The sequence below is a fragment of the Tyto alba genome, unplaced genomic scaffold (genome assembly GCF_018691265.1).
Source record: "Tyto alba isolate M040663 unplaced genomic scaffold, T.alba_DEE_v4.0 Super-Scaffold_44, whole genome shotgun sequence".
NCBI classification, from domain to species: Eukaryota; Metazoa; Chordata; class Aves; order Strigiformes; family Tytonidae; genus Tyto; species Tyto alba.
Genome location: NW_024881320.1, coordinates 16,648,185 through 16,662,376, shown reverse-complemented (window position 1 = coordinate 16,662,376; position 14,192 = coordinate 16,648,185). Strand labels below are relative to the sequence as shown.

General features: G+C 49.9%; 1 protein-coding gene across 4 annotated transcripts; it reads left to right on the top strand.

Moving 5' to 3' along the window:
* The first annotated feature begins 800 nt into the window (after positions 1–800).
* LRRC74B (leucine rich repeat containing 74B) lies at positions 801–13,023 on the top strand. 4 transcript variants are annotated; one of them, XM_042805647.1, is made up of 9 exons: positions 801–877; positions 1,149–1,291; positions 2,598–2,730; positions 4,999–5,205; positions 7,176–7,285; positions 7,873–7,988; positions 8,669–8,747; positions 9,229–9,324; positions 10,810–13,023. In XM_042805647.1, exons 1-9 carry the CDS (start codon positions 847–849, stop codon positions 10,981–10,983), a joined length of 1,089 nt encoding a protein of 362 aa, XP_042661581.1. In that variant the 5' UTR covers positions 801–846; the 3' UTR covers positions 10,984–13,023. The 4 variants fall into 4 exon arrangements, with proteins under 4 accessions (XP_042661581.1, XP_042661580.1, XP_042661579.1 ...); XM_042805646.1 differs by having other exon boundaries at positions 1,149–1,609; positions 8,672–8,747; XM_042805645.1 differs by having other exon boundaries at positions 1,149–1,609.
* The last annotated feature ends 1,169 nt before the right edge of the window (positions 13,024–14,192 follow it).

Below are 14,192 nucleotides of genomic sequence, written 5' to 3'. Positions count from 1 at the left end.
CCCACGGCCAAGCCACGCCCCTCACAGCACAGCACCGCCCCCCCACGGCCAAGCCACGCCCCTCACAGCCCAGCACCGCCCCCCACAGCCAAGCCACGCCCCTCACAGCACAGCACCGCCCCCCACAGCCAAGCCACGCCCCTCACAGCACAGCACCGCCCCCCCACGGCCAAGCCACGCCCCTCACAGCCCAGCACCGCCCCCCACGGCCAAGCCACGCCCCTCACAGCACAGCACCGCCCCCCACAGCCAAGCCACGCCCCTCACAGCACAGCACCGCCCCCCCACGGCCAAGCCACGCCCCTCACAGCACAGCACCCCCCCCCACGGCCAAGCCACGCCCCTCACAGCACAGCACCGCCCCCCACAGCCAAGCCACGCCCCTCACAGCACAGCACCGGCTCCCGCAGCCAAGCCACGCCCCTCACAGCACAGCACCGCCCTCCACGGCCAAGCCACGCCCCTCACAGCACAGCACCGCCCCCCACAGCCAAGCCACGCCCCTCACAGCCCAGCACCGCCCCCCACGGCCAAGCCACGCCCCTCACAGCACAGCACCGGCTCTCGCAGCCAAGCCACGCCCCTCACAGCACAGCACCGCCCCCCACGGCCAAGCCACGCCCCTCACAGCCCAGCACCGCCCCCCACAGCCAAGCCACGCCCCTCACAGCCCAGCACCGCCTCCCGCATCCAAGCCACGCCCCTCACAGCCCAGCACCGCCTCTCTCCGCCCTGCACCGCCCCTCACCGCTCAGCCACGCCCCTCGCCGCGTGGCCACGCCCCTCGCCGCCCAGCCACACCACGCCCCGTCGCCACGGCAACAGCGCGGCGGGCCCGGGCCGGGGATGGCGGCGCGCGGCCGCGGGGGCCCCGCGGGTGCGGCGTGAGGGGCCCCGCGGGCTGTGGCGTGAGGGGCCCCGCGGGCTGTGGCGTGAGGGGCCCCGCGGGCTGTGGCTGGCTCCGGCCCCGGCCTGGTGTCCCCGGGGTGGGGCCAGGGACACGCCGGGCTTGTCCCGCCGGGCCTGGGGGGGGCAGCTGCCTGGCCTGTCCCGGGCCCCAGGCGGTGTCGCAGCAGCAACAGCGCGGCGGGCACTGGGGCTTCGCGGGAGCGCCCGGTTAAATTCTCCCCGATTCTCTCTCCCCGCAGGCGACGAGGACGGCGGCGGCCTGGCGGAGGAGAGCCGGTACCTGGCTGCCTGCCGGGCCTGCGGCGTGAGCCCGGCCTCCAGCCTCCTGCGGCGCCGGCCGGGCCCCGCGCTTCGCCTGCGGCACCGTGGCCTGGGCCCGCGGGTGAGGGACGGCAGCGCCAGCCCCCCCCGGGGGACACCCGGCGTGGGGCCCTGGGCCATGGGGGGGGCTCGTAGGACCCGCCAGCCGGCCGGGACTGCCCCCTCTGGCACCCCGCCGATTCGTGTAGCTGTGCTGCCTCGCCAGAACCAGAAACCACTGTCAACACGCCAGCCTGGCGACTGCCGGCTTTGTCTTTCCCACTGGTGTAACTCCTCTGGCTACCACAGCAACCCAAGTTTTATGGCAAGGGCATGTGCGGGGGCCCTTTTTTGCCTGCCTTGCAAGTACCAGTTAGGGGCCAGCATTATGGCACCTGAGGTGGGAATTCAGCAGCAGGTTGTTCTGCGGGGCTCGGGAGCAGGGGTTGTCGCCTTCTCTGGATGCGGGAGGGGAGGTGGGAGTATGAGATGTGGAGGTGTCATTACTCCTCTTTCCCCCTTGAGAATTTTTCCTGAGAGTGTGTTGCCTCCCGTGGGGTCCTCCATATTTTTAATATCAGTATTTTTAGGAAGAAATTCTAAATCTTTTGTACATTCACACATTGGTTCGTGTCAGGTAGTCCCACCCATGAAAGCTGCTTGCACTGGGCATGGCATTTTGGAAATGTGTACTTTGGACCATGAAAAGGGTGCAGCCTTTCATACCAATTTTTGGTGATAAACCTTTTTGTTCTGTTATTTTCTCTGGAATAGTGCTCTGAGGTCCATTCCAGTTCATTTTCCTGTGTCTGACATCCAAGTCTGGAGAAAATAATTTGATTTGGCAGTACCTGTTCAGTAATCACAAAATCACTGCCATCCTCCTGTTTAATTGTAAATATTTTTGAAATTAAGTACTCCCACTGACAGAGATCAGGGCACTGGCGCAATATAGGCTTCTTAAATGTTGAGGTCAGGATTCAGAGCAGCCATAATCTAAAAGGGGGGCTTACTATGGCTGTACTCACGGACATGACAGGTAGAAGTAATGTCCAAAGAGGCACATTGTCAGGCACAGTGGGCCAGAACATTTTCCTCTGCACCATGAATATTGACAGGAGAAGTATTTTCCATCATTTTTATGGAAGGAGAAATTAATTCTTTAATAACAGAAACAAACCAAAGTATCTTAAATCGTATTTAATGTTTGCTTTTTCAGCCTAGCTTTAAATGATTTTGTAAGGGGGAATCTTTTTGCATGATTCTGCTGATGGCTTTGTGAAATCCCCCTGCATCCTACCAGACTAAGAGGAGCTGAAACAGAAACTCAGGAGCTTTGTGAACCCAATGAAACCGTAAATGACTGGTTTAGGGCTTTTTTGTTGCAGGGTGCCAAGGCGCTAGCTCTTTCCTTGATGGTCGATACTTCTATCCTCACATTAGACCTGAGTGACAACTGGCTGCAGGGAGAAGGGGCGGCTGCAATTGCAGAGATGCTGAAAGAAAACTGCTACATTTCAGGTTTGTATTCTTCCATCTGCTGTTCTCTGGTAGATGCATTGCTTTAGAGGAGGAAGTTGTGTTGGCTTCTTTGTGGATTTAACCAGTCCTGCTGTCACAGTGACTGTGTGAAAAGGGTACCAGAACTGGGGTCCTGGTTGAGTGTTTAAAACTGCTGCTTCATCAACTTTCTCCACCTGTTTTCATAGCATTTACTTTTGTAAAGTTTGGACACCACTAACTGGAGTCAGCTCTGTGAAGCTGCTGGAAAGCCAGGAGAAAGGGTGGATTTCTGCTTTGATTGTGGATCAGAAACATCCACCTGAAACTTAGACTGTTCAGAGGATGTGGTTAATAATGGTGTTGTGGTTTAACCCCAACTGGCAACTAAGCACCACAGAGCTGCTTGCTCACACACACACCCCCCTCCAGCAGGATCGAGGGGAAGAGAATTGGAAGGGTAAAAGTGAGAAAACTTGTGGGTTGAAGAACAGTTTAATAATTGAAATAATTATAATAATAATTTTTTAAAAATTTAATGAGAAGGAAAATAAGAGAGAAATAAAACCCAAGAAAGACAAGGGATGCAAATGGAAAACAATTGCTCACCACCAACTGACCGATGCCCAGCCAGTCCCCAAGCAGCAGCCCTCAGCCAGCTTTCCCCCCGGTTTTATTGCTGAGCGTGATGTCCTGTGGTCTGGAATATCCCTGGGCTCAGTGGGGGTCAGCCATCCCAGCCTCGTCCCCTCCCAGCTCCTTGTGCACCCCCAGCCTACTCGCTGGTGGGGTGGGGTGAGGAGCAGAAGGGGCCTTGACGCTGTGTAAGCACTGCTCAGCAGTAACGAAAACATCCCTGTGTTATCCAACACTCAACACAAATCCAAAACATGGCCCCACGCAAGCTGCTGTGGAGAAAATGAACTCTACCCCAGCCAGAACTAGCACAATTGGTTAAGGCTTTGTAAGTTGAATTTGCACGATTGGTGTCTGAGAAAATGGGGCTTCTAAATCAGGACAGGTGGAAGAGAATCCCAGCTAGAGTGAATCTGCAAGTGTCTGCTCCAGCAGCAGCACACATCAGCTCTTCCTAGGGACATCTCATGCTCACGTCAGGGAGGAGAAGCAGAGTGGCTCTTAATGAACTGAAGTCTCAGGCAGTGTTGTGTCTAGAGATCATGGTATTAGTCCCTGCTTTTCCAGGGTCGATATTCCTGCCTTTCATAATTTAATGAGCAACTCCCAGTTATACGTGGACAGGTTATCAGGGTTGTGGGTTACACGTGGCAGGGTCCTGCGCTGGCTCTGTAGAGCTGAGGTGCAGTGAAGGCAGTTTGGTGGGATGCACCTGGTTGTGCCAGGACATACCCAGAAGCACTAACAAGCCCTGCCAAACCCGAGGTTGTTACGTGTAGAGACAGCCTGAGAGTCCCCGGGCTGTCCTTCAGCGTGAGGAGCGCAGAGCAGAGACCTGGGATGGGTCTGTGTGGAGCCCCTGTCATATCTCTGTGTCACATTTTCCAGTACTTGCATTAACCTCCTGTTTCAGTGTCTGAATCTCCAGGCCCCTGGTACAATACAGGCAGAACTTCACTATAAGTCGTGCTGGTTGCTTCACTGAAGCATATATTTTATTCACAAAGAACAAGGTCAGTTTAGACAGCTGAGGACACAACTGCCATATAACTAAGGCAACCCTCATCTGCTTTGTCAGGAAGTCATCATGGATGAAGGGGACAGGTTCTATGCTATGTAATCCCTGTTAACATGAGATTTCCTTATTTTTGTGGTTGGATTCAGTATTAGAGGTTTAGGGTTCTATTACTTCGGTACTAGGAAAATTTGTTCTGTATGTGGGTGGGCAGAGAAGTTCATGCTTTCTTATTTGGGTCTCGGTCTCTTCACATCCATTCGTGCTGTTACATTTCGCTTCGCTGTCTCTCTCAGCCTACACTCCTTTTTCCAAGCCATGATGAGGAACCAAGAAACCCGCTCTGACATTGCTGAGCGTAGGTTGTGCCTGGAGTGGGAAGCGCAGATGTACAAGGAGCACTTTTGTCTCATGTCTCATATTCATGTGGCAAAACTTGAATGAGCCTATCTTAGGGACAGGCTGTGAATTCAAAAAGGAAGTTTTGCTGTTCCTACTAAAATCCTGTGTTAGACCAGGTTCAGCATTCTTATTTTCCAAGTCTGGCACTGCTGCTGCCATTGCAGCGTGGAGGTCAGACGCCTCCCTGGCATCTCATATGGCATGTCTTGATCTGATAATGTGTTTTCTTTCCCCAGATGTTGACTTATCTGACAACAAATTAGGCGTTGAAGGAGCTAAGGCCTTGTCCGCTATGCTTCTAGAAAATACTACAGTTGTGTCCCTCCAGCTCTCAGGAAATGAATTTGACGATCACGCAGCAAAGTATTTAGCGGATGCCATCACAGCAAACAGCAAAGTGGAAATTCTGGATCTGAGTTACAACATGTTTGGTGACAAAGGAGGTAAAGTGCTGTCTGTGCAGCTTGCACAGAGAGGGGTGCTGTGGCAATTAGCGATGCAGCTTAATGAGTTGCTTGGCAGCCTTGGACCTTTGGGGAGCAGAGCTGGTTAATATTTTCAGTTTCTTGAAAGGTATTTTTGGATTTTTTGTAGGCAAAACCAGTGTAAATCTATCATCATTCATTCATCTTCATTCTCTGCCCTTTCTTTGGGCATTGCAAGCTTTACCTCTTCTGTTTCTTTCCCTGTTCTTCCTAGTTCCCAAGTTCTGATGATCTTCCTTTCACGTGCCGTTTTTCTCAATCATTATTTCAGCTTTCACAGGTATGTAAAATGCTTTAATAAGAGCAGAACACAGCAGAATGGAGTTTGCCAACAGTCCTGTCTAGCTCCCTGTCACTGAGAGGTGATTGCAGGTGCCAAGGGGAGGGTGTGAGAGTGCAACAAGCAGATGGTTGTGCTATCCCTGACACTCTGCCACCCTCGATAGCTTTTGGAGATTTCCTTTGCTAGTGACTTTGGCTATTTTTCTTGTTGGTCTCAACCTTGTTAATGAATATTGCTTTTTCTCCTTGACTCCTGATTTTTAAGCGCGCTGTTATTTGTTACGTCCTTGCATTCACAGTGCTCCTGTGATGCTGTGTGATGTGATGAAACCAGTTACTGCTCTCAGGGCCTTAATCTGTACTGGTTTCACCAGGCTCACTTGTGCTGGGCTGAACTCCCCCATCCTTTCTTCCTGACTGTCCACTTCTACAGAACACTCCTCACGATGTCATTGCTAATAACCTTTATGCTCATCTCCTTTCTGCACCTTACTGGCATTTGCTTCATATTCTCCATATGTGGCTGTCCTTGGGCAACTCCAGCCATGTGTTCTGCTACTATCTCCAGGATGAAGATTCACAGATCTCCCTACCCCTGGTCTCACCCTACAGCAGTGATCCAAACCCCTCTACTTCAACACTCTCTGATGGGTACACACTCAAAAAGGGAGATACTGATTTTTTTCTCTCCCATGCCATGTCCCAAGCCATCTGTCGGATCAGCATTCTCCCAGGGTTGTGTCTTTCATGAAAAATTCACCATCTTCTCTCCATCCACTGCTTTACAACCGTTAATCATCACACATCTCTCCTGCTATAGCCTCCTCCTTGAATATCCTCCATGTCTTCAGTAGGTTTCTCTGGCTCACAGAGAGGAAACAGCTATAATCCTCATCTCTTCTGGCCACCAGGAACACACCAGCCATTCACTTGGTGCCTTCCCAGTTCTGTTTCACTTTTTACCTTGTTTTTACTTTTGAAGGCTGCAGTGGCTGCTTTTCTCTCCACCCCTATCCTGCTTACCTCCTGCTGCCTTTACAGTCAAACAGCTCGTCCTGGTCTTCTGGTCTTCAAGCATGGCAATGGCTTCCTTTTCTTCTGGACTGGTTGACAACCTTATTTCTTTCCCGCCCCACTGGAAACTTGCAGAGCACTCGCTGAGGAAACCTATTCAGATTTTATGTCACAGGAGCTCCGGGCAGGGTTAAAGAAAGAGCAGAATTGGCTTCTCTGCCAGCAGAAGGAGCTGGCTTTGGTTGGCTGGAGGCCAGAGCTGGGGAAGGGTGAGAGGCTGTGGGAAGCAACCTGCTTGCTCAGTGTCACCTTTCAGACTGGCATCAGGCTGAAGAGTGAGCCTGTGCAGTCAGGTCTCCACGCATGAGCAACAGACCCTGGCTTTGTGGCATGCTGATTGGATTTTCTCTCTCTCCTTGCTACGTTTGCAACCTGTGGTCAGAGAACACATATGCTTTATTGTCTGGCGGCTCCTGCTTTGTGTTTATAGTAAACAAGGTATAAAAGAAAATAATATGTTGTACTTTTAATTGCCTGCCTAGAGGTAATACAGACAATTGCAGCAAAATACCTAAACTAACCCAAGCTTCCTTTTAACTCTTAAACTGTTTGCTTCATGTGTTTTTTCTTAGCTGAAATTCTTGGAATGGCAATAGCAGAAAACGTTGGATTAAAGGAATTTAAAATCAGCTGGAACCATTTCCATAGCCATGGGGCAGCTGCGTTGGCCAAAGGCTTGGGGGTAGGAACGGTTTTTACTCCTGTGTTTAAATTCTGAGAACTAGGATGGAGCTTTATATGCTTAAACAAGTGTGAATGCCACGATGTGCTGTTTGCCTTGTGCCCTTACTTGTCCAACAGCCATCTATGATTTGTGATCATACAGACCTTGGAACTAAAAGAGTAAAATCATCCATTGTCTATTGATATATTGCATATGTTTAAATGTCTCTATTTCTACTTCTTTCCCATTTTAGAGCCAAAATTATTATCATGAATGTTTTTAATTGTTTAATTTCACTTCTGATTCATAAACCAATACAGAAATTGTTTTGTTGTCTATATGCAGTCTTTACTGAAATAAAGAAGTCTCTCATTAAAATAAGAAATAGTTCTTCCAGCCACTTAGGCTGAAAGGGGCCACCAGAGTAATTTAATCTCACCTCTTGTGTAATTCAAATCACCATGCGCCATCCAAGGACCAGTGGAGCAAGGCCCCGACTGCTTTTTGGTCAGTAGAAGGGATGGTAGTGCACAGGCAGGATATTTCTGCAAGGTTGAATCAAGTGACAGGGAGATTTTCAGTTGTGCGTTTATATAACACCACAGGCAAACATATTCCTCAAAGTGCTGGATGTTTCCTACAATGGCTTTGGCAACAGTGGAGCAGCTGCCTTGGGGGAGGCTCTTAAAGCCAACAACGTGCTGGAAGAGCTCAATGTTAGGTGAGTCAGGCTCTGGTCCTGCTCCCATTTTGCAGTGGTGGGCAAAGCCTACAGCAGCCATTTGGATCTCCTGCCTGTAGAGCGTGGTTGGTGTGTGAGGTAGAGGGAGCACTACAGAATACCAGTGCTGCTGGTCTCATCCCAAATCCCAATTCCTTGCCCTACGCTTGGAGTCACTTCTGAGGGGCTGGGGAATGCGTTACGGGATGCAGGGGAAGAGCATCTGGGGATTGCAATAGGCCTGTTAGGGGATGTTTAGGGGAGGAACCAAGGGTGAGAGAAGGACACCGGGTGGTCTGGGGAGGAACAAGCTTGGGAAAAGAGAGAGACCAGGTGTGAATGTTGAGTGCTTCTGTCTGTGTTATCTATGTGGCTGACCATGTGCATATCTTGCATACATTTGGGTCTGTCCCTGTTGGAAATACACAGTCAGCCTCGCTCCTGGGGCCATGGAGCCATGTCAGCCTGCCTCTATCAGCCTGTGGGATTTGGCAACTCCTCACCACTCCCAACCTCCCAAATACAATTGTTTAGTTAGAAGGAGCTGCCCTAAATTCCTTTTGGATATAACATTTCCAGTGCTGGGTGAAGCAGGAGGTTTGCGTATCCTTTGCCTGAACAATGTGGATATGGAAAACCTGCAGCTCAGCATGTGAAGCATGCCTTTTACCTGTTTTTAGCAGCAACCGTATTTTGGTGGAAGGAGCTCTGCACATTGCAGCTGGCCTGAAACAAAACAAGACTCTGAAAAGACTTAGCGTGAGTAACTTTCCTAGGAAGGTATTGGAGCCTCTTATGCATATTTAATTGTCACTGATGCATGTATGTCCTGGATGAAACTCCTTAGAAAAAAAAAATCCACAGCCAAGTCAGGGAGCTGCTTGCCCCAGCTTGTCTCCTCCCATGCTTGCCTGGTTGCAGTATGTTCTCAGCAAGAATGAGGACCTGTATCCATCGCTTTCCTCGGTGAACAGAGATTTCTGTGAAGCCTGCCACCCTGTGAACCGCAGCCAGTCCTGCCGTGTCTTGCAGCATGGATAGCATCCTGTTTCTGCAGCAACAGTGTCTTGGCATGGTGGGTGCCACTGGGATGGCTGCTTGAGAGCCCTTGGCCCACTGTTACTGGCACTTGAAGTAAATCCCGCTGGTATCTCACCCACTGGGGACCACTGGTACCATCAAGAATCACACAAAAACCCCCGTGGCACATATCCTCCTGATGTTTCTTTTCTTACTGCAGATGATCCGAAATCCCATGCAGAGTGAAGGCTGCTGTGGGGTCCTCAAAGCTCTACAAGAAAATTCTGGCACTGGCATAGAGATCCTGGACTTGCCAGTAAGTGTTACACCAGAAAGAAGAGGGAAGGGAAGGCAGAGGTTGAATGCGTAGCGTATGAATAACAAAGGGCTGCCAGAGGGATCCTGGCTCTGGCGTTGCTGCTGCCCAGTGGGGACTGTATATGGAGAGAATGGCCCCCCACTTGAGAGCACGCTCGGGCCTCACTTTGTGTGTTTACAGCAGCACCGAGGTGCATGAATGCACCGAACGGGGCATTGCTCAGGCTTTGGGCAGCAGAAGGGTCTGGAAGAAGCAGGGCTCAGCCCTCAGTGAAAAGGTGCTGGGCACTGGGAGGAATCTGGCTGCATGTGAATTCAGAAATTCCTTGGGAATCTTGAGCTCTCTGTTCTGACAATGGAAATAATTTTGAAAGGATTTCTGTCCCATTTCTGATGAAGCTGAATGACACTTCTGTGGCACAAAAACTTGCACTTCAACACCTCCCCCTTTTGTGAACAGTGCCAGAGCTGAGAAGGCAGCCCTGTCATTAGGTAGGTCTCAGCACAAGGCATCTCATACACCCTACCGAAGAGCATCACTTCTGGAACAGAGGCTCTGTCTCAGGCCAGCAGCCACTTCATGCCCCTAGGATCAATCAGTTAGCAACTACTTTTAACTTCTAAAAAGAGAAGTCAGTTATTCAGTTGTTTATTGAGGAGGGATTTGTCTGGCCTAACTCATATACAGGGTAGGTGGCTGTGTCTGAAGCGATTACACAAGATCTGGTCATAGATGGAGGTTTAATCAGTGGCATTTAAGGCGAAATTAACACACCAAAGTGTAGAGGTCTGCTTTAGGATGAGGAGGCTTGCACCTCAGCTCTGCTGACTGTATCACTGTGGACTACATAGGGAGACTGCGATGGTGAGCTCAGAGGAAAGACTTGCCCTGCAGTCACCGGCATTTAATCAGGTGGATCTTGTCCTTTGTGCTACGAACAGTCCAGATATCTGCCCTATCACCTGATGATCCCCAAAATGTTGAGCCTTCCTCTGTCATTCAGTGCCTGTCCCCTGTACCTCCTCCTCACCAGGTGTTTTAACCTCTCTTCCTGTAGACCATCCTTCTGAGCTTATTATCCATCCTGGCGTTTTTCTGACTTTCTCTCCAGGTCTTTTTTTTTATGTTTTGTTTTGGGGTTTTTTTTGTTTGTTTGTTTTCCACCTTTATCCACTTAAGCTCACTGTCTTTTGGCAGTGCCGTGAGGAGCTTGCATGAAGACCCGTATCTTCCTTTGATTTCTGTGCTGTTTCATCATTACTTTATCTCTTCTGCTTCTCGCCCTGGGAGCAGGATGCTGCTGTTGAATCTCATACCTACCTGTAACATGGTGGTTTTGCCTAACAGCTCTGGGTCTCACAACCTTGTGTCAGAATTCTGTGTTTGGGTTAAGAAAGCACAGGATATATTGCAGTATCTATTTTCTGAGGGAGGGTAAATCATACCACATGCTTGCTTACATGTAGTGATTTTCCCCTCTAGGACATCCCTGTGAACAAAGAGCTTGCAGAGCTGTGTGATGCTGTGAAAATACTTTTCCCCGATCTTCTTCTCAGATATGGTGGAAACGTGAAGTTGCAGAGGAAAAGTCAGTCAAAAGCTGAGCTTTGGACTCAGCCCAAAGTGGTGGGTAATTTGCAGGATGCAGTGGTTTAACATGGCTCTCTTTGGGGCTGCTGCTTCAGCACCTCTGCCTAACAGCCCAGCACCACTCACCAAGGATGTGCCAGGGCAGGATCTGTGCATATATTGGCAACTTCGTCATTGCTGACACTTGGAAGTTTTCTGTCTTTTCGCTTTAAGATTTCTGCTATGACCAGCTCTGTGTCTCTTCCAGCACGCTCAAGAGCATCCTCATGGGTGAGAGCCCAGGGGCTCCTTCTTAATCATCTTTGTGTTTAGGGCCATTTGTCTGGTGGAACATCGTGTGCTGTAGCTGCTGCTGGTGCTTGGGACCATAGGCCACCGCAGTGGGGGCTGTGCAGCCCGAGAGTGTGCTTAGGATGTAGGAAGCAAAGCCCTATCCAGAGATGTGCTGTGAACAAATGCTTTCCGCCTTAGGCTTGTTCTCCTGTCCTGCAGCCGGCGTTGCCTTTGCTGAACTGGCTGTCAGATGCACTGGTGACTCATTTTCACCTGCTTCCTACCACAGTTCCTTAGATTTACATGGAGCCTGTGCTCTCCAGAGTTAGAGCCCCTGTCCTGGGTCATGACTGGCGTTATTTCCTGGGTGCATGCTCTTGCTTTTGTCAGTGTTACACAGGATGGATGCTACAAGTTGCCTGGAAGTAGGACGGGCGCTCAGTGGCAGCTCAGGAATGACAGCAAACATGAGCTGAAACTCTTTTCCCCTTCCTGGGACATTTTCTGTCATTTTGGTATAATTCAGTGGATCCTTGCTGGGACACCTGGGCACTGTGATTCAGGGAGGAGGGGAACTGTGAGCTCCTGGGAGGGCATTGGGCAGGAACCTGGCTTAACTCTCTCTGTTTATTGAGGAGGGATTTGTCTGGCCTAACTCATATACAGTGTAGGTGGCTGTGTCTGAAGCTATTACACAAGATCTGGTCATAGATGGAGGTTTAATCAATGGCATTTAAGGCAAAATTAACACACCAAAGTGTAGAGGGACCTGGCTTAACTCTCCCTGTTACAGTCTCTGTGAAAAAGTGGTTTCTTGCAGGAGTTTCTTGCCGTGTGGGAGGGGGGCTGAGGATGGTCACACAGACAGCTCTGGATGCCTGCCTTGGGCTGGAGGCACAGGCAGCTCTGCCCTGCAGTCAGAGAGCAGCAAACCCCGGTGCTGTTGCAGTGCTGCCTTAGCCTAGTTGTGGCTATACACAAATAATTGCCTGTCATTCCCTGGAGGTTGGCAGACATCGTTTGTAAAGCACATGCAATCTCGGCTTTAGCCCTGGCTCTAGCTAGGCAAGCCTGGTCTGTCCCCTGGCATGTCAGCGTGCACTGGGTTTGATTTCCTCTTTCACTGACACACCAGGTGATGAGGTCTGGGGACGTCCAGGCAGCGCTCTCCTGTACGGCAGTGGTGACACCTCTGAGGAGGCAGCTTGTGAATGTGGGGGCCCAATTTCAAGACGGCTCCTGCCAGTCTCCTTCCAGAGTAGCTGGCTGGTGCCCTGTGCTTTGCCTTATGGTTTTTTTCCCTTATAACAGAAGCATAATCCCCTCACTCACGTCTGTATTTAATTTCCCTAGTAAATGGGCGTACCAGTGAAATTGCACTTAGTGTTAGTTCTCAGCAGAAGATGAGGTTTAGCCCCTTTATTTGAAAATAACTCTATTCAGTTACGATTTACGTAATGGAGTCTGTCCTGTACGTGTGCAAATTATTTCACAGTTATGTATCTAATAAACAGTGTCTGAGCCTTGGACTCGCACACGTCTGTTCACACCATTTGGGGAGGTCTCTTGCATGTTGTAAGGTCTGTAAATCTGTGTTGTTTTGAGAAACTTCAGAACCATCCGGACACCCCCTCGATCTCTAGGTGAAAAATTCATGTATCGAACACAGAGGCTATTATGGGTCTTGATTTAAATCAGTATAAGTACTTATATTTGAAAATATTTAGTCATCATTTATTGTTGCTGCTATGTCCTTTGCCTCTAGCCCTTCCTATGCTCTCCAAAGAAGAGATGCAAATTAAAATCGTATTAAAAAATAAGGTGGGTAAAAAATTCTTGCACACGAAGTCCTTCCTTATTCACCAGCTGGTGTAACTAGAGAAGATCCACTTTCCCCTGCCTTGACACGTATCCATTCATTAGTCACTGGAGTCAGAGCTGGGTGGTTTTATGCTCAATAAATCTTATCAGAGTGCTATTTGGGAACCTAAAAATACCGGGTGAGCCATCAGTGTTTTACAGGGTAGCGTAACTGGGATATATAGATGCTGCACGTTCACTGTCCTGCGGGTGTGATGAGAGCAGGGGGCGGCTGTGCAGGGCGGAGGATTTGCCCTCGGGGGGGCTGCAGGGAGGGGCGGGCACAGGCAGCCCCAGCTGCCCTGCGGGAGTTCGGCTGTGCTTGGGCAGCTGCTGCAAAGGGTTCTGAGGAATTAACGTGTGGAGAGTGATACTGAGAGCTGTGTTTCCGTTAGCCCGAAATATCAGTTACTCCCATTTAACCTGGCCATCGCCCCAGCTGGTGCCACTAGCCTCTTTCATCCAAACTCAGCTGTGTTCTCTTTCAGATTGGGAACTAGCTACGAAATAGCTCACCAGAAGATTTGTTGAGTCCCTGTTCATGATGCAATTTCTAGTATTGAGCCATTTTTTTGTGCCTGAGTGTTAATTCAATATTGTTCCTTTTTGGTTTCTTTACAAAACTGCCAGGGAGCAGTTGGTTGCCCTGTGGAAGGTACCATAGTACAACAGCACTGCTCCCTCTTTCCAAGCTCCTGTCCCCATCAAAGCACAGAGGTTACACAAATCATATTAATTGCCACTAATGATATTTTTTCCTTAATTCTTGAGCAGCTCTCATTTTGATCGGTGTCCTTTGGAGGCCGTGAATTTCCTCACACACACCCCTTCACCTTTTTTGAAAGATCAGCCAGCTTGTTTTTCTGCAGTGCTCTGGGATTTCTCCAGGTGCCCGACTGCTTCTGGAAAATGAGCATTAATGCTCCAGGGAAGCTCACTGCCTAATTCCACGCGAAACATCTCTGATTTAAGTTACACAGGTGATCTCAAAAGTTTTATGGTAGCTACTAATAAGCATCATTTGGAGGCAGGGCTGGGGCAGAGGAGCCCGCAGCATCACTCCTATCTTCTCCCCTAGTGCAGAGAAGATTTTCACGAACACTTTCATCTTCTTTACAATATTGAGTGTGCTGCCGTGCACA